Below are 20469 nucleotides of genomic sequence, written 5' to 3'. Positions count from 1 at the left end.
CAAAAAACCAAATGATTACGAATATACGAAATGTGGGGGGATTGTCAAGGAAATATACACACCATCTGACATCAGACCCAATGGAATTTTTATTTTCTTTCCTTAAAAGAACGTTTGTATAAATATATACATTATTATTAATTACAGAATTATCTCTCTATTTTAGAAACCGCATTTTATTTTGGGGATAAAATACCCATTAATCTTGTAATTTATTCTACTCCCTATTGTATAACTAAAAATCTGCAAATACAAGTCACCCTCAACGTCTGCTGGTCTCTGTCTCTCCCTCAAAATCTAACATCTATGTATAAATGAAGAAATAGGTTCTTACAATTTTTCCATTATTTATCCCATGTTGATATTGTGTACTCCCGCTCTAAGGTATCTGCCAAAAAGGGAAGGATGGATTCTGACAAACAGAATATATTAGAACCACAAACATACACACGCACACACACACACATAATATACAATATTGAATACCCCGGCCTGAAAACCTGATATACCTAAGCAGCACATTTTTCTTTCGTATATCTAAAAACTCTATAACAGTCTTTATGGTTCATCATCGTCTTACAATGTCGGATTCTCATAGTTTGCGTGTTCTGGAAACGAACAAAAGCAACAACAACAACAAAATAAATCCCTCGCCCATCATCATTTTATGCTCAAGGGAATTGAGAAATATATAAAGCTGTTGGTTGGTGTATATATGGGTACTGTGTGAGCGGAAGACAGCAAATGTGAGCAACCATCACCGGATAGCCGGTGCTTAGCTGGCCTGTTTTGTATGGTTTGTTAGTTAGTTGGTCGGACTGGTTGACTGACTGTCGGTTGCCTTTCTGCTACTACTACCTACATATCTTGCGTTATACAACTTCAAGGTTTTACAGTCGTTTGATGTTGGTGGTATTGTTGTCATTTTTTGAGACCATATTCCTCTCCACATTTCCTTTCTCGAAAAAGTCGTTGTTGGACGTAAATTATTGTGATTCAGGGTATGATTATAACAAGCCTACAATTTGCTCAAGTATAAACATGTTCGTTTTACCCAGCTAAGCAATTTTTAGGGAAACTTATTTTATAGTCTAATTGCTATATGTTTCAGATTATAATATTTTTGTAGAACATTTTGACATTTTTTAGAACATTTTTTATATCAATTTTTGAGAATGTTCCGGTTAAAAATGAACATCGAACATTTGTATTCTTATATCATGGTTTGTTAGAAGCCAACTTAGCAGGTTCCGTGAGAATACTTTATCAGCAATATCTTCGAGTCATCACGGCTCGATTGTAACAGTCTTTAACTTATTAACCTATTCCAATAACTTCAAATAGCAAAAATGTCAAGGTAGCATGATGTCAATGGATAAAATATAAAATTACTAAATTTGATTACCTCATTATAGCGCCTCTCATAACCACGAGAAGTTTCAAGCAACTGGAAATAAGACAAATATACATAAATAATTTAATAACAAAATATGTATTAATTTAATATAAATTGAAATTTCTTTTGCAATATATATTATAAAGTACATATTAATTATATTTCCCGCGTAAATAAAAATTACATTTTAAAGAGCCAGAAGACGTCGCTAGAGAATCCATTAGAAATGCGTAACAGGGTTGAAATACACCTTTTATTTTTTACTGCAATTTGGCAACTCTCGTTGTGTAAACAATTTTTTTCACATTTAATTAAAAAACGAACGGTAACAAGTGAGAGTTTTGCCATAACAAAATAAAAACAATAAAAAATTTATATCAAATCAAATCATTTTTTTTTGTTTTTCTAATTTAATTTTAACGCTTTTTGTTCTGACAAGAACAGGAGAACGTAATCAAGCTTTTCTTACACTTCTGTTTTGGTTTTTTCTTTTAATCACAATGTTGCCACATTGTTTTTTTATACAATCAAATACCGTTATCCGTATTGTTTTAACGAGTAACCAAATAATGACAACAACCCTGCTGAGTATTCCGTAATGTAATTCTCTTTCCTTTTGCTTCTGTCTCTTTACAGTGGTTCTCGTTCTCTTAACAATGAACAACGTGTGAGAGTGCAACAACAATAAAAACAAACAAACAAAAAACGTAAACAGAATACCAAGAATCAAAACAAAAGAAAGAAAGAAACAAGTGTTAATAAAACTCGAAACGGTCAGAGAATGCCAACCATACGACGTTGTTGCATTGTGGGCTGTAACTCAAATTCCCGCCTAAATCCAAATTTACAATTTTTCCAATTCCCTCGACCGGAAAATCCTTTCTATAAATTGTGGACCCAGGCTTGTCATGCCTCGCTGAGCCGTATTCTCCCGTTTAAGAAACCGGTCCTCTGTGCCGAACACTTTGCTCCACATTGCATTGGTGGCCGCCGGCTGACAAGCAGTGCAGTGCCCAGTCTGAAACTGGATGTTTCGTCCGATATGAAGCATGTGGAGCAGCAATCGATGGTGGAAGAAATCGAGCGCAGTCGCAAATGCGCCTACATCAATGCCGTTGTCTATGAATGGCTGGTCAGGGCAAATTTAAATCCCCAGCTACGGGGGTCCATTACGCACGGCATGATTAAGGAGAAGGCGGACACTGCAAGACGAATAATTGGCTGTGACTCATTTACGGCCGACAATCGTTGGTTGAATCGTTTCCGCGAAAGCCATTTGGCGGGATTCGCACAGAAATTGGCGTCCAATCAGTTGAAACCCATGGGGCCATCACTGTGGATACCGGATATTGTACAGGAACTGCAACACATGTTCCCGCCAACCAACGCCGAACGAATGGACAGTTTTGAAAATGTACCGGAACAATATGTCAACTATATGAAACAATATGGCGAATATGAGGAAGATGATGAGGGAGGCGAACAAGAACAACAACCACCTAATGGCTATGGCAATGAGCATAACAATGGTGGGGTTGGAGGTGGTTATGGGGAACAAAAAATGCCTCCCAGCCATAATTATTACCAACAACAACAGCAGCAGCACCCACATCCACATTCATATGAAGCCCCACAGGGTTATTATCAACAACATGCACAGCATCCGCCCCAGCATCATCAACAGGTGCCGCCACCACCTTCACATGCAAATGCCTATAATCCTTATGGACATCAGGCGGGAGTTGGTTTGCACCATCCGGCCTCTAGCTATAATGCTTATCATGATTATTATGCCAACGAAAGGCACCAGCAAGCGCCATATCAACCACATATGCCACCACACCATAACTACAATGGAGGATATCATCATCCGGGGCAGCAAACAATGCCACCGCATCAACCGCCACCACAAAGGCCGTTGTCGCATTCCCCGGTACAGCAACGCCCCACACCACCACCGCCGCCGCCAGTACCACAGCAGTATCCACCTCAACCGCTAAGGCCGTCCTCACATTCTCCAGCTCAGGTTAGATCATCGCCGCTCGATCCTTTGCAATTTGGTAGAACATCGCCAGCAGTTAAAAGACCCTACCCCACCGAGGAGCATAGCAATAGTTTGCCATCTAGTAAACGTGCCTCGCCGGCCATAAATGACAGCAATGCCATATCACGTTCTCCACCAACAACACCCACGGCCACCAAAACTCCGCCACCACAGCCACAAAACGAAGCTTCTGAATCGAATAGTAATGATAATTTTAAAATTAAGTTACCTTCCATTACATCGAATAGATCAAATAATGCGACGCCAATTCCCCAGGCTTCCTCAACACCATCCAATGCAAACCATACGACGAATACAACCAACAGTTCTTCTTCTCGTTCATCATCGCCAAAATCTCAAACCGACAAAAATAGTGGCGCCATAGCAAATGGTCATGCGAGCAATGGTTCCCCCACACCCATCAGTATGGGTGGTGGTGGCGATACACCAAAGGAATTGGAAACATATGCGCAGGCATTGGAATATCTTAAGCCACTCGAAGATTTTGCTCTCTTCAAAGAGAATTTCCGGGCCATTGGTCTAATATCACAATTAGAAACAATATTGAAAAAATACAATCGTCCTCCAGTAACCAACAAAAGCAACAACAATAATAAGGCTATAGCCGCCAATGGCTGTAATTAAAACCGCAAATCGAATTCGAATTTCTTGAATAAGTTTTGTTTGTAAATAGTATTTTAGTTTATAATTAAAACAAAACAGCAACAGTTCAAATTTGGGGGATACTTAAAGTTCAACTCCAAAACAAACTTAAAATTTGTATTATTTGTTTTTCTCTTTGTAACTATGACTGATTATATTTGTATGAAAATTAGTTTTATGAAATTTTGCAAAAACGAACAAAAATCTCATTTTATATATTTAAAAGTATTTTAATTGTATTGTTTAGTTGAAATTTTTTGTTGTAAATGCCGAGTATACTCATAAAATTTAATTATGAAGCCATGAAGGCTTTTATATTTAAACAATAAATAAAAAATATTTATGCATTAGGTAATATAAATTAATATGCGTTTTATTAACACAAAACAATTGATTGTGTAAATGGAATTAAACTATGGATACAGCCACTAAAATAATGAGAAGTTTTTAGCATTGTATTGGTATAGCTCTGAAACATTTTCGTGGCAATGTTGATTGGTTCTTACAAAGAAATTCATTCTAACCATCATATTGTGTACAGAACTTCCTAGATAATAAAAGAGCGTCTGGAACAAAAAATGCATTATCTCGATTTAATTGATAACCGAGTTGAATTTACCTCGATTTACCATACAAAATTTAATCTACTCCATATATCGATTGGTTCAAAATCTTATACTGAGTCCTAAGTACCTACAAAGTAAGTACTTCTCAAACAAATATGCCACAAAATACTTTACAATTCAAAATAGTTGCCTACCAAAATTATGTCAGCTGTAAAAAAATTATCGGGTATACTCTGGAACTCACGGTGTGTTCTTTACACTTCACCTCAAAAGTTACCACTGATTTACTTCCCACGTGAATTGAAATTTTCGAACTGTGACAAAAATAAACGCCGACATGGTACTTTGCAGAAATAGTGTTGCCAAACAATATAAACTGTATACGTTTTTAACCCTTTATGGCCCAATGTTGCCCACAGGCAACAAAATGTTTTAACAACGTTACTTATAATTCGACGGCCGTATAATTGTGTACGGCCGTATTACCCAAATACGTCGAATCCATATCTTCAAGCGAATAATACAAACCGCAAAACAAAGTTGAAAATTTATTAAATTAATCCAAATATTTTATGTTCACATTCGAAATTTCATATTTTCTGAATGTTTTGTTTTTATTTTCAACAAAAGAAAAATACAAAAAATACGTTCTGTCAAAGTTGAAAATTTTCAACTTGAAATTTTGTACGCTCGACGTATTTCGGTAACATTCATATAAATACATGTGTTCTACTTTTGTGGTGAAAAACGTCGAACGAGCTAGTCGAATTTTAGGTAAGGCTGTAAAGCTTATATTTCATATGTAGCACGTAGGTATATATTCATTGGATTTCGTCAAGACCTGATCATGGACAACACATATCAAAAGAAAAATCTAAAAAATTCAAAATTTTGGTTAAGTTATGAGCTTTTCAATATAAAGAAGAGGGCAAAAATGTGTACAATACTAATATATGTATACAGACCTTCATATTCGAATTGTACGAATTCTTGCATCACGACTATTATTGATTCTTGTAATAATAAATAAAAATAATAATTTAAAATGAAATTTCCGTCGATTTTGCATTTGGTTTTCTTGATATTGGACTTTTATTTTTCAGAATTAATGTACTGTATTTCCCGAATGCAAGGATGTAGGGATGTCAAATTTTGTACATATCCTATTTAGGATAGTTGCATTAAATCTCTGGACAGAAAATTGTTCTATGTTTACGGGGAAAAATTCGGGTCACAAAGGGTTAACATTGTCTCTGTAATTTCGTTAATTCTAACAATAATTTTAATATTATATATATTATGAATATTGACACATTGGGCACCACACACTATTTTCGTTTCCAAGATTTGAAATATAGTTTTCATATTTCAACAAATTTATTTTTGAATAGAAAATCCGTTTCGGCATTTTTGTATGGTTTTTTATTGGAATTCAAATCAAAACCACATAGTTTGACAAAATATGTAGATATCAGCTGTTCTTACTGGATGACCTACAGCATAGACCTTGGTACACGTCAACAAATAACAGCTGACAAATCCACTCCATTTCATTTTAATACTAATTTAAACATTTTAATACTAATTTAAACAGCTACAATTTTTTATCTTGATTTGCAAATCGAGTCGATTTTCAAATTGTTATCGTAGTACAAAATTGTACACTCTTGCAGGTTCTTGAAAAGACATAATCCACCGAAAATGTTTAATATAGGTCCAAGCATGGCATAATTATACAAGAAATTGTGGCTTCTTCTGCCAAATATAAAATAAATATACACAACAACGGACGAGTTAAAACATCATTTTCATTTCAATTTATTTTGAATTTATTTGAGATAATATTCAAAACAATACACACACATACACACAATTGAGAAAAATTTTTAGTCTGTTTGTAGCTGAGTCCAAGTATTGTAATAGCCAGTCACAGTTTTCAACCGAATTGATTATTATTATGTTGTCTGTAAGTAATTTCATGTATGTGAGTCTTACGATATTCAAAAAATGGACACATATACTGTCATAAGAATGTAAAAGTTTGACAATTTAAACGAAACCTTTCAATTAAACACCTCTAATGTATACGTGCTTAAATGACATATGTACATCAAACATGTTGTATTTTGGCGCCCTTCCTGATTGACACAATACCTAGGCCTAGGACTATACGGATTGTGAATAACAATACAAGTGTTATTGTGAATTATTTTAAAACATATTTCGTCCTTTCACAAAACCGCCTTACCATATTTTATATTCACACACACTTTTATTGTGAGCCCAATTGCATAATATGGCAACATTATTACAATTTTGACAACAAATCTATTGACATTTGGTTTTTGTTTTGCTTTATTTTCTCTTTTCAGAAGTCCAAAGAGACTTTCTCTCACTACAACTCGTTCTCTCTACAAACAAAATTAACCCGCTAAAAATACAAACAAAACAAAGAACGGAAAGGACGAATTTGCTGAAACAAGAACAGGAAGAGAGTGAAGAAACGCATCCCGCTGCAGTTCTATAAATTTCATTTCAATTAATTTGGCATAAATAAAACCAGCAATAATGCCGGCCATTCGCAAATGCTGTATTGTCGGGTGTATGTCAAATTCCCGAACAAATCCAAATCTGCAATTTTTCCAATTTCCCCGACCGGAAAATCCCTACCACAAAGAATGGAAGGAGGCTTGTCATGCTTCCATGAGCCGTATACTGCCATTTAAGAAGCCAGTTTTATGCGCCGCCCATTTCTTGCCTCAGCACATTGGCGGTCGCCGTTTAACCAGCAATGCCGTACCCACCCTAAATCTAGACGTTCCTGCCAACCTAAAGGATGTGGAAAATCAGGCAATGTTTGTGGAACTCGAAAGAAGCCGCAAGCATGCCTACATTAATGCCGTAGTTTATGAATGGCTGGTGCGGGCCAATTTGAATCCCCAACTGCGTGGCTCCATTACACATGGTATGATCAAGGAAAAGGCCGAAACGGCTAAGAAAATAATTGGATGTGATGGTTTTGTGGCCGATAATCGTTGGCTGAATCGCTTCCGTGAAACACATTTAACAAATTTTGCCAAAAAGCTAGCCTCCAACCAATTAAAGCCCATGGGTCCCTCACTGTGGATACCGGATATTGTACAGGATTTACAGGCTTCCTTTCCGCCAACTAATGCGGAACGTTTTGATAACTTTGAAAATGTGCCCGAGCAATATATTGACTACATGAAACAATATGGAGAGTATGATGAGGACGATGACACCGATCAGGATCAGTCTGTGAGTGGCATTAAAGAGGAAGATGATCAGGATAGTAAAACGAAAGCACAGGCCTACTATCAGAATTTCCAGGCTGGACAAAACTATTACAACAGTGGTCAGCAACAGTATAACAATTCGTTTGGTTCAGAAGGCGGCGCCTATGAGGATTACTACAATGACAGGCAGCGTAATGGTCGACCATCCGCCCTCAATGAACATCATCACATGAAGAATAGATACAGCTTACCGAATCCCACAAACGGGCATGCAAACAAACGACGTCTATCGGGTACAGATACCGATAGGAATGGACCGTTAAATAAACGTGTCACACCCAATTTCGGTTCCCGTTCCCAGTCACCTGCCATCGTCGATAGCAATGAACGAAACGCTGAAAGCAACAACGAGAAAAGTTTTAAAATTAAATTGCCACTGGCCAATGGCAATAGTCGTTCAACATCCTCACCCACAAATTCCCAGCCATCGACTAACAATAACAACAATTCGCGCTCGAACTCTCCCAAATCACAAAATGGTGAAATAACCACAAACGGCCATAGCTCACCGTCGCCGAGCATAGGCACAACCGTTAAAGACTTGGAAACCTATGAACAGGCATTGGAATATCTAAAGCCATTGGAAGATTTTGCCTTGTTCAAAGAGAATTTCCGAGCTATTGGTTTATTGTCGCAATTGGAGGCGGTGTTGCGAAAGGGAAAACTATCAACAACAGAAGAGACTGAACAAATTGGCGAATAAAGCAACAAACTCTAGTAGTTTTTTAGTTATATTTAAAAAAATCACTTAAAAGAATAAAGTATTGTAATATGTATTTATTGTTAATTGTTTAAGAGAAACGAAAAGAGTTTACGGAAAAACAAAACAAGTATTTTTACTATTTATATATAGAACCACATACATTTCACAAAAATATAGAACAAATAATTTAGAAAAACATAATTATCGTATAATATATTAATTTATTAATAAATGCTCTCCCACTACTATTTGAGTTATCTATATACTTGAATTAATACCAATTAAATAAAAATTTTCGTTTTCAAAAAAAAAAAAAAAAATAGCTATGGTACGAATTAATACGTAAACAATGCTGTGAGTTTGGAAATCTATTATCGCATATTTTCTTGAGTCTTAAAAAAGTTAGACTAACTAATAAATAGATAAAATATCTCAATATTCAAAATATGTAATATATGTTTTTATGAATTTTAAATATGGCAGCCACAATTCTCCCTTTTGTTCATTGTTTAATATTTTACGATAACTAATCTACAGCATCGTTATGAAATTGCAGTACTAAACACACATTATGTCTGTTTTAGAACCTGCGAGAATGTACAAATGCTTACTACAATAACAATTTTCCTTTTATGAAATCCAAAAACAAAAAGTACAAATTGGTAAATTCTTGCAGTTCTAAAGCAGAACAATTATAGATTAAAATGGATTTTTTATTTTTTTTATATAAACATTTCATCCTCTCTTTCTTTGCCTTCCTCTGTTCATTTCGAATAGTGCGATTTACTGAAGTTGCTAAAATCGCTGGTGTTACTGCATTCAAATTCAGACACAATTATATTTAAATACTTTTGATAAATCAATATTTCTCCCTGCTCGCAATTTATTTACTATGAACCATGACTAAAAATTTAAGCTGTTTTATGCCAAATAAAGAGGGTATTGTAAATATTAGCCCAATTAAATCAATATTTATTTATAGTTTATTTTATTTACATTCCTTCATATTTTTTATTTTGGTAATTGTTGTTAAGATCGATGGTCTTAACGGAACCAAAGATATTCAAGCATCCTCAGATTACTAATAAACTTAACTCTTACATAGGCATAAGTGCATAATGATTATATTTTTAGTTCATTTCGATTTTATGTATTCTGAAAACAAACCCCCTAAATAAAAAATACTGTAATATTTTTAATTTAGATTTTTTCATTATATTGAATAAGAAATAATTTCAATAAAACCATATAACTGCAAGATTTATCCGCTATGTGTATATAGTTTCTCCAAATAGGCTTAAAGTCATAAAAATTCAAATAAAAAAAAATTATGTACATAAAAAAACGAAAATTGTGTATTTATTTAAATTCTCAATCAAAAATATGTATATCATCCTTATTCTGGACATCAATTCACCGTGAATTTGTTCGCTCTTCCCTTTAAAGTTATTCTGAACTAGTTTTCGCATTTTCACTTTCTCCTTATATTGAATCAAGTTCGAAAGCGAAAAAATCTGCTTTGTGGAAAAATTTGATATTCCGAATCACAGGAAGTGGGAGAATGTGATGACATTTTGTAAGAATTTGTTCGCTAATAAATTTAAAGAGAGCTGACTACAAAAATATAACTATTAAATATTAATACAATATAAGTATTAAATATTGGGTGCCAAAATGTGTACTGTGCCGTTTTGTCCAAATTTAAATTGTTTCGTATTCGAAATGTACGAATTGTACCCCCAACTTATTTTTGATTCTTGTATAAATGAACATAAATTATAACTAGAAGTGATTTTATCGACGATATTGTATTTGATTTTTTTGATATTACTCTATTATTTTTCAGAAAGAAGGTACGATATATCCCGAATGCAAGGCTGTAGCGATGTCAAATTTTATTCATATCATATTTAGGATAGTTGCTTTACATCTGTATACAAAAAACAGTTCTATAGTCACGGAAAAAATCAGTGCTCAAAGGGAAAATCTTCTAAATTCCATTCCCTTAGAATTTTTAATTAACAAATGTTTAAAATTCGGTTGTGCAATATTTATTGGGGAAGGCACCAGAAAGAGAATGAAGGGTTATAATTTTTTACTCCAGTAGGTAATACCATGAAATGTTTGTTTCATCCATAAAAAAGTAATTACACAAACATCATTTTCATTTTAATTGAATTTAAATATATTTCAATTTATATTGCGTTTATATTAGAACTTTTTATTCAATGGAATTGGCATTTGAGACCGACTGGGTTAACGTCATCCGGTATAATGTAAACGTAATATTATTTTGATTTTTTTTTTTGACATAGTATTATGTATTTTGATAGTAGAACATGCCACCTTATAATAATCGTACCATGGTATTTCGTACACCAAATTTAGAAATAAAGCCGCTTTAGAAGAAATCGTCTAAACGCGCCTTAGAGTCTAAACGCAACCAGAGAGTCACGAGTCAGCGTCATACTTTTTCGCCGGCGTGAAAACCAAACGAAATAGTTAGCGTTAGCGGCACAAAATGTCAATTATTTGTTTTCATTTTCTGACAGAAAATTTTACGTTGTGCAAATCAATGCAAATCAAAATCAATTTATTATTTAATAAACAATAATGTCAAGGAATTTGGATAAAATTATTGAAAAAAATATTTTTCTTCCATTTTATTAATAATTCATTAAAAAACATCCACAATCTTTGAAAATATTTGTTTTTTTTAACAGTACTGCCATATGTTTTGATATAAATTCTCATTGAAATTTGGTAGCACTGGTGATTTTTACCTAAAATATGGCAACTCAATTGAGAGCAAGTGAGAAATTTTGAGTATGACGCTGAGCAAAAATGAATAAAATCTATTCTAGCGTCATGCCGCTAGGCGCGAACGTCAGCCGTCGCGATTTCCCGTTGCCTATAAGAAACACACGGCAAACGACTGTCGCTGATTCTAGACTCTATGGTTGCGTTTAGACTCTTAAGAGCTTGATAATGGCGCCGCCGTTAATAATTACATATTACGCTTTTAAATGTAACGCCGTTGAAAACAAAAACACATCATCTGACTTCGTATTGTATGTTAGGGATACATAGCCGAGAGTAAAAGTCGACTTTCAGATTCTTCGATTTTTGCCTCTGAACAAAAAGTCGACATTTCGGTTTTTAAATCCGATTAAAAAATTGGCTTTTCGATCTTTCGATTTTATCAAACCTGCTCAAAATCGATTTTCGACTTTTACCTACTAATGTAATTACATTCCAAAATCACATTTACATGCAATAGAAAATTCAAGATTTAGGCTGTTGCACCTCTACAAATACATTAAAAATTTTATTAAAATTCCCCCTTCCGAGCCCATTTTGTATTTTTGGTCAAACAAAACCTCTTACAGTTGGTTTCGACCCCGAAATGCTTGCAACTTTGCGCACCATTTTCGAAAGAATTACAGGGACGGAACGTCAGTGCGCTTTGCAGTTTGACCAACTGAAAGTAACAGACACTGAAGATAATAATGATAATGGGACTTTAGTTAATTGGCTTATTTAGTGATTGGAGTTTACTCGTAGGTTTTATACTTACAAAGGAATTTAACATCGTCCAACTGGAATCAATTGTAGATTGCGCTTTCATAATTCTTTGCATTTGTGACCGACATCCGGTACACTGTGTGTTTGTCCGTAAATATACCACGTCCAATATATGTCATATTCCCTTTCCTCCAAATGCTGAAGGCGGTACACGTTGTATATACATTCCCCACAGGCTTACCACATTAACGAATAACTTTATCGAAAATAAATTGTACATTAATGGCATGGTGGAAGACATGCGCGAACTAACATCCCTTGCTTTTATATCAAAACTTTTTGAATTAGATTCCGAAGTAGATGATGACGAACTTAAATTCAGTCCACAATTGCGGAAAACCCTATGTTACTATAAGGGATATAAATTCGAAAATGGAACTATGGACAGAGTGGCAGCACTTTTTAACCAAAATGTACTGGCCGCTCTGAATGTGGTACAATTTCCCGAAGAAGTCCAGTCCAGCTTACAGGAGACGGTTAAATTCATTGCTGAGATGATTCAAATTGTGCGACTTTGCTCGGAGAATATTGAACGCTCCGAAATAATAAATATAATACACGATTCTTATAATTTTTTGAATCAAGTTGAATGCGGTAGTGTAAGTGAGAAGCTGCAAATAGCATAGGCAACATTGCCGTCTCTGTTGTCAGAGTATACAGATGTCTTAGTAATAAAATGTGTAAATGATGCCCTTGAGGGTGATTTTCTAGATATTAGAAAATGTTGCGGTAGAAGACCTTCTTTTCACGAACTACGGGAAGTCAAGGCAAGATCCGATTATGTTATTAAGCTAAGGGAAGTCAAGGCAAGATCCGATTATGTTATTAAGCTAACCGGATCCTTTGATCGAACATTATTTTGGGCGGAACATTGTTTTCAAGCGTAATTTTCTAATTGATAACAAGTTATCTAGAGATGAATCAATTAATTTATATTTTTTCCTGTTTTACATACGCAATTCAAGTTTTTTTCCATTTAATTGAATGTCTAAAATACTACACTGCCTTCCCTGCAGTTTATTCGTCTGTTTGTTGTGTTATGTATTTTATTTGTTACTGATTGTTATGTTGTCATAAAAAATTACTAGTTTATTTCGTAGAAAATCTGAATTTAATGTTAGGTTTCGTGTCATTTTTAATATTTTTCTTTAGTTCTAGATGGGGGGTTATATGGGAAAGTGATGCGATTACATAGCCTCTCCTTTCCAAATGCCAACATCGCCCACCCACTGTCGCCCCTGTTTTCGCAAAAGAGGCTCTGACGATTTTAACTTATTCTTTTTTATGTATTTAATAGTGCAGTAAAGCAAGATATGAAGAAGACAACGCTGCGGAACACAGCTATAGTGAAATAGTGAAGAGGAACAACACAAGGAATATCCAATATCATGATGCAATAATAAGGTGATGTATCAAAACAAAAACCTTTGTTGTTGTCTCGATTATCTGTCAAATTTTTCCATATAATATTAATATTTCAAATGGTTGGCAACACTGCACATCGAATTCAAGTAAAATTACCAATTACCCACTTTGACAGTTAATCGAGACATCAGCTGCGCTAAATGGTCTACCTATTCATTGTGCATGCCAACATCAATCGAACAAATCGAACAAAGTCCGAAAGTCCATCCATCAGAGGTCTAGTGGTTTAGTTAGTTGTCGTTTATTTAATAACAAAGATGTTCAAAGTTGTCGAAAAAGTTGCTCCGTCGAATAAAACGAAATATTTATTGCGTCTATATGCTACGGCTGCACCGAAAACCACTGCCGAAGCTAAACGCGAAGTAAAAAAGCCCCAAGAAAATGCCTCCTTTATGGCAAACATCTTTCGTGGCAATTTAGCTTCAACTCAGGTCTTTCCCTATCCCGATGTACTTACCGAAGAGGAAAAAGAGCTCACCGCCAGTTTAATTGATCCATTTGAACGGTTTTTCCGTGAAGTGAACAATGCAGCACGGAACGATGAAAATTCCCAGATTGATGACGAAACCTTGAATCAATTGTGGGAATTGGGTGCGTTCAGTATTCAGGTTCCTAACGACTTTGGTGGCCTTGGTCTTAATAATACCCAATATGGTCGTTTGTGTCAAATTGTGGGCGCTAATGATCTGGGTTTGGGCATTACAATTGGTGCCCATCAAAGTATTGGCTTCAAGGGTATTTTGTTGTATGGTACCCCCGAACAAAAGGCCAAGTATTTGCCACAGGTCTCCGGTAAAGTATATGCTGCCTTTGCTTTAACAGAGCCCAGTGCTGGATCTGACGCTGGCTCCATTAAGTGCAGAGCTGTGAAGAGTGCCGATGGCAAACATTATATTTTGAATGGCTCGAAAATTTGGATTTCCAACGGTGGCATTGCTGATATCATGACTGTTTTTGCCCAAACTGAAATAACTGATCCTACGACCGGAGAAAAGAAGGATAAGGTAACAGCTTTCATTGTTGAACGAGGCTTTGGCGGAGTTACAAATGGAGCTCCCGAAAAGAAAATGGGTATTAAATGTTCCAACACCGCTGAGGTGTACTTTGAAGACGTGAAAATTCCAATTGAAAATGTTTTGGGCAAGGAAGGTGAAGGTTTCAAGGTTGCAATGAATATTTTGAACAATGGCCGCTTCGGCATGGGCGCCACCTTGTCGGGCACAATGAAGCACTGCATTGCCAAGGCTGTGGAACACTGCAACAACAGAACCCAGTTTGGAAAGAAACTGAAGGACTACAAGGGTATACAGGAAAAGATTGCCCAAATGTGTCTAATACAGTACGCCACCGAGTCTATGGCTTTCCAAATTTCACAAAATATGGATGCTGGAAGTCAAGATTATCATCTGGAGGCCGCTATTTCCAAGGTATTTGCTTCGGAGGCAGCTTGGTATGTCTGTGACGAGTCTATACAGATCTTGGGTGGTATGGGTTTCATGAAGGAGACCGGTTTGGAACGTATTTTGCGCGATTTGCGTATCTTCAGAATTTTTGAGGGTACCAATGATATTTTGCGTCTATTTGTTGCCCTCACTGGTATCCAGTATGCCGGATCACATCTCAAAGAACTGCAAAAGGCTTTCAAAAATCCTGCCGCTAATTTGGGATTGATCTTTAAGGAGGCTTCACGTCGCGCCGCCTCCTCTGTGGGTATTGGTGGTATCGATCTTTCGCCTTTCGTTGCCCCCCAACTGACATCCACAGCCAAAGATGCAGGCGAATGCATCGACTTGTTTGGAAAGACGGTTGAAACCTTGCTTGTTAAATACGGGAAGAATATTATTCATGAACAAAATGTATTGAATCGCTTGGCAGATTCTGCCATCGATATTTACTCTATGGTTGTTACCCTATCACGATCAACAAGAGCCGTAAACGAGAAACTGGAAACCGCCGATCATGAAGTGGAGCTAACCAAGGCCTGGTGTTATCAGGCAAATGAAAGATGCCGAACAAATCTCAAACATGCCACGTCGAGTGGTCATGCCAGCTTCTATAAGGATTTGTCGAAAATCGCCGAGACAGTTTTAGAAAATGGTGGTGTTAAAACAACGAATATTGTGGGTTAGGACCTCAACGAAACTGCTACACATTGCCACCAACCATTATTAAAGGGAAATTATCCACCAGCTCTGTGATTTTTGTAAGAAGCAAAGAAAATCGTTATCCGTTGTTTTCATTTGTTGTTCTTCCTAACCTTCAGAGTGTCTAAAATGAATGTTTGTTGGCATTGCAAATACGCTTCAATGATTTTCCGTAGTATAACGAACAAAATGAAACGCATACAATGAACAGCAACAACAACAACGATTGCCAAAATTGTTCCATTTTTGTGAAATGATAATGCCTAAAAAAATGTCTCGTAGCTTCTTTCTTGGTGGATAATTTCGTTGCCAAATTTATCGTGTTAGTAATCGAGCTAGATATAAATATATGTATGTATGTTAACGAATTATTGTTTAGTAAATTTGAAGTATTTTTTAAACTAATAAAAGTGCCTTCTATATAAAAAATAATTTAAGATCTGTTTACTTTCAAGATTGTCATTATTCAACACTATCGTTATCATCAGTCAAAGTCCATAAATTGGACCTATAGATTCTACCCCCCTGATTAATTGACTCCTTTCTACTTGTGATTTTTGTTTTTCGCCGGAAAAATGTATTAAATAAAAAATTCGATAGGCATTAGTTATTGTTTTTGTTAGAGACATCGTGACATAGTTTTGAATCGTTTATTATGTCTGAACGATGATTACGTTGTGATTAAAATACCACTCGACGATGTTGGTCGTATCAAAGTTCACTTTTTTCTTTGTCATGGGGGTTTGGCTACTTTGACGTCATTTGTTTTTTAGCGGTGCTTTATTAACGTACTAGCGTATGTTATTGTTGTTTTTTTTTGTCTTGTATTTTTTAAATTGTTGTTTGCGAAATGAAGAATTTTGTAGGTCAACGTTTGTTTTTTTTGCGTATTCTATTTACTTGGAACTGTTGGTCATTTTTGTTTGAATCAAGAACGATTCATGGAGTCCGATAACTCTTAAAACAAGTCCAAATTTTGAAGTATTTTACATATGTATATTCAATGGATGGTCTGTTCCCGTACTGCAGGGTTATACTAATTTTTACTATTTTCTTCAATATCATTAAGGAATAATTGTTATCGAAGTAAAAATTGTACGTTCTTGCAGGTTCTGGAACAGACAATTTAAATCCAGCGTGTTAATAAAATGTATTATTAGATCATATTCTGTGATGTTGGCAATATCACATTGCTTCATGGTACCCCCGAAAAAAATACAAAGTATTTGTCAAAGGTTTACAACGACAAGGTACATGCTGCATTTGATTCAACATAACCCAGTGCTGGAGCTGATGCTGACTCTATTAAATTTAGATCTGTAAAGAACACCCAGAGATCCCATAAACAGTAGCTTTTTGGTCTGAAATCTATTATATAACCAGGTGACGGTTCGGTTGGAAGTTGTTTCGATAACTAGCAATGTGAGTCCTGATTACAATATTATTTTTTTTTTTTGCATAAGTCCATTTGTGTCTATTTAAAGTATATTCTGTCGTGTAGGCGGTCCACGATCGAAAGCCGACACCCTGTCCATCCCAAAGAAAAAAGGTTCACAACGGAATTTTGGAGGTCCATATTAAAGAATGGGGTGATCCCTCTTTCTTCTCAATTGTTGATACTGATCTCCCCGCGATGTCTCCTGGAGTAGCTACTTTCATCTTCCGTTGAAATAATAGACATGTGCCGCGAGTTCACCATAAGAACTATAAAAAATATGTTAAGGCGTTGGGTTAGTTGCCCACACTCGGAAATCCCGTATAAAAGCGAAGTTCTTCTACATCAGTCTCATTTGCGCCCATGCTCCGACGGAAGACAAAGATGAACAAACCAAAGAAATATTTTAAGAGCGCCTAGAAACAGTATATGACAGCTGCCCTGGCCATGACATTAAAATTCTGCTAGGAGATTTAATGCAAAAATCGGAAGGGAAAATTTTTTTCGATCACACCGTCAAAAAATTCAGCCTCCACGAAGAAACATGCGCATCGGCAGGAGGTTGAGTGAAACAAGAAAAGCGTGAGCTTGAGCAAATCGAGATGTACAGGAGTCAGAAAGAAGTGGCAGATATGCTGAGGATCTGGAAAGAGCATTTTGAAAAACTTCTGGTACCAAATAGTGGCGGTGAAGAGGATACCATCTAGAACCAATAATAGATGACGGTATAGAGTGTACACCACCTAGTCAAGATGAAGTCAGAGTAGCAATTAATCGGCTAAATAACAATAAAGCAGCAGGTGCTGATGGATTACCAGTCGAACTATTTAAGACCGGTAGTCAGACGCTGGTCAGGAGCATGCATCTGCTGATTGGTACAATTTGGCTAGAGGAATGCATGCCCAATGATTGGAACCTCAACATCCTGTGTGCCGTGCACAAAAAAGGAGACAAGACGATGTGTGTCAACTCCTTTCCATCGCATATAATGTGCTATCCAGCGTGCTGTGTGAACGACTGAAGCCAATGGTCAATGACATTATTGGACCATACCAATGCAGCTTCAGACCTGGCCATTGACCAGATTCCGCGCCAAATACTGGAAAAGACCCACGAAAAAGACATCGACACATTCCAACTAATCGTCGACTATAAAGCCGCATTTGACAGCCCTATCCGTTCAGAGGTGTTTAAAGCCATGTCTGCGGTTGGCATTTCTGCAAATTAATACGGCTATGTAGGATAACATTCACGGGTACAAGATCAGCAGTTAAAGTCGGAAAGGACCTCTCGGAGCCCTCCAATAACGAACGAGCATTCAGAGAAGGTGACAGTTTGTCGTGTGACCTTTTAAACGTCCTGCTGGAAAAGCTCATACGAGATGCAAATGTGAACAGAAATTACACTCTGTACACCAAACAGCATATGTTACTCGCCTACGCCGCGACATCGACATAATGGGTCGAACATTGCGAGCGATAACAGGCACCTTTGAACGAATTGAGAAGGAGTCTGGTAAAGTGGGACTGACAGTAAATGGCGAAAAAACCAAATACAAAAATAAAGCCATTTTGTTTTGTGTTCTCTTAAATTAGGTTGAATGTTTTACCAGTTTTGTAGGTTCAGGAACGTTTTTCGAGTAAAAACTTGAAAAACTTGTAAAATTAGTAGATTCTTGTAGGCTCTGGAACAGAACTATTGATTGGAATACTTGTATTTAACTTTTGAGCTGAATAAAATTGTACGCATGCATTTAGTTATGACCCTAAAATTGAATCAATGTAAACATGCTATTGAAAAATGTACTGGTACACACTATTGAACAAATTGATTATGGCAGCCACATTTATTATAACATAAGTGGCAACTTCATAATGTTTGATTCGGTTAGTGGTCGTTTACACATTGGGACTAGTCCGAGCATCTCGTATATTTTGCGGCATTTTTAATTTCGTAAAAACACATAACGTTGTGCAGATATCCTCTACACATCCATCGACTATACATTGGTAATAATTTAGTAGGAAGTTTTGACCCCACTGAGAATACAAAACATCACATGAGAACCAATTCCGAATAATGCGGGGTTCTGTGATATGGGGCCCAATGATAGCTTTTTTTTTTTTTATTTATTTCAAGAAAAAATATACACATAATAATATAATAGCCCCAGCGTCTCTTGGGCATTTTAGGGGCAACTGATAAAAATTTCAAAACATACTTTCAAAATAACAAAGAATAAAAGTGAATAGAAATTCACGTAGAAAAAATTTATGACATTAGAAGCATTTCGATATTATTTAAAAGAAATAATTTTAGGTGGGATTTAAAATTTGAGATTCTGGGAATATTTTTCAGACTTTGAGGGAGATGATTGTATTCAGAACAACCGGTATGTTCAATGCGCTGTTTTGTGGTTTCTAACCTGCATCTTTTAATATAAAGGTTAGAACTATTTCTCGTATTAAAATGTGTTTGATTTTGCGAAAACCGTATGACGTGATAACCAATGTTCTTTATAGATTTGTACATGTATGTTAATAGTTGCATTTTGTAAAGTCCGTATAGTGGTAAAATAGTTTTAGATACATTTTTAAACAATAATGCCGTCGAATACATTTTTGGAAGATTGTAAACGATTCTGAGAGCCTTATTTTGTGATCTCTGCAAATATTTAAAATCTGTATTTTTTTTATAACAGTATACCATTGGTAAATAATTATAATGGCTATGCATAAGGGCATTATATATTAAAACCTTCGTTTTTTCATCAAATTTGTTTTTGAATTTATAAAGTATACCAATTACAGGAGCTACTTTCGTTCTTAAATACTGCAAATGAGTATTCCATGTCAGATTGCTTTGAAAGTATAGACCTAAATACTTGATGGAATTGCTTAACATCACTATCGATAATTTCCTGCCAGAATATAAAATTATAACAAATATGGATGGGCCATGGTATAATTATATATATATATATATATACATATATATTATATATATTATATACATATATATTATATATATATTATATATTATAATTATTGTACCATGGGATGGGCTATACCAAACATCACAATAGGCGTGCAAAATTTCAATTTATCAAAATTTTCATTTATCGTGATCGATATAATATAATTATTTAATTTTAATCAAGAAAAGTAGTAGTAGTAGTTGTTGAATTTTCG

The 20469-nt window shown here is 35.5% G+C and overlaps 3 protein-coding genes across 3 annotated transcripts; all 3 read left to right on the top strand.

Annotated features, from left to right (window-relative positions):
- Positions 1–2170: 2170 nt before the first annotated feature.
- Positions 2171–4085, top strand: LOC133338365 (trithorax group protein osa-like). The gene has a single exon (XM_061546543.1). The coding sequence runs from the start codon at positions 2178–2180 to the stop codon at positions 4083–4085; it is 1908 nt and encodes a 635-aa protein (XP_061402527.1). The 5' UTR covers positions 2171–2177.
- Positions 4086–7237: 3152 nt separating this feature from the next.
- Positions 7238–8689, top strand: LOC133338353 (uncharacterized). The gene has a single exon (XM_061546533.1). The coding sequence runs from the start codon at positions 7238–7240 to the stop codon at positions 8687–8689; it is 1452 nt and encodes a 483-aa protein (XP_061402517.1).
- Positions 8690–13946: 5257 nt separating this feature from the next.
- LOC133338420 (very long-chain specific acyl-CoA dehydrogenase, mitochondrial) lies at positions 13947–15828 on the top strand. Its single transcript, XM_061546599.1, has one exon. It carries the CDS (start codon positions 13957–13959, stop codon positions 15826–15828), a length of 1872 nt encoding a protein of 623 aa, XP_061402583.1. The 5' UTR covers positions 13947–13956.
- Positions 15829–20469: the final 4641 nt, after the last annotated feature.

This window comes from Musca vetustissima, unplaced genomic scaffold (assembly GCF_032173495.1).
Source record: "Musca vetustissima isolate MV318-11 ecotype Yass unplaced genomic scaffold, APGP_CSIRO_Mvet_v1 utg783, whole genome shotgun sequence".
NCBI lineage: Eukaryota > Metazoa > Arthropoda > Insecta > Diptera > Muscidae > Musca > Musca vetustissima.
Note: the sequence above shows the minus strand (reverse complement) of the source record. Positions and strands in the feature narration are given on the sequence as shown.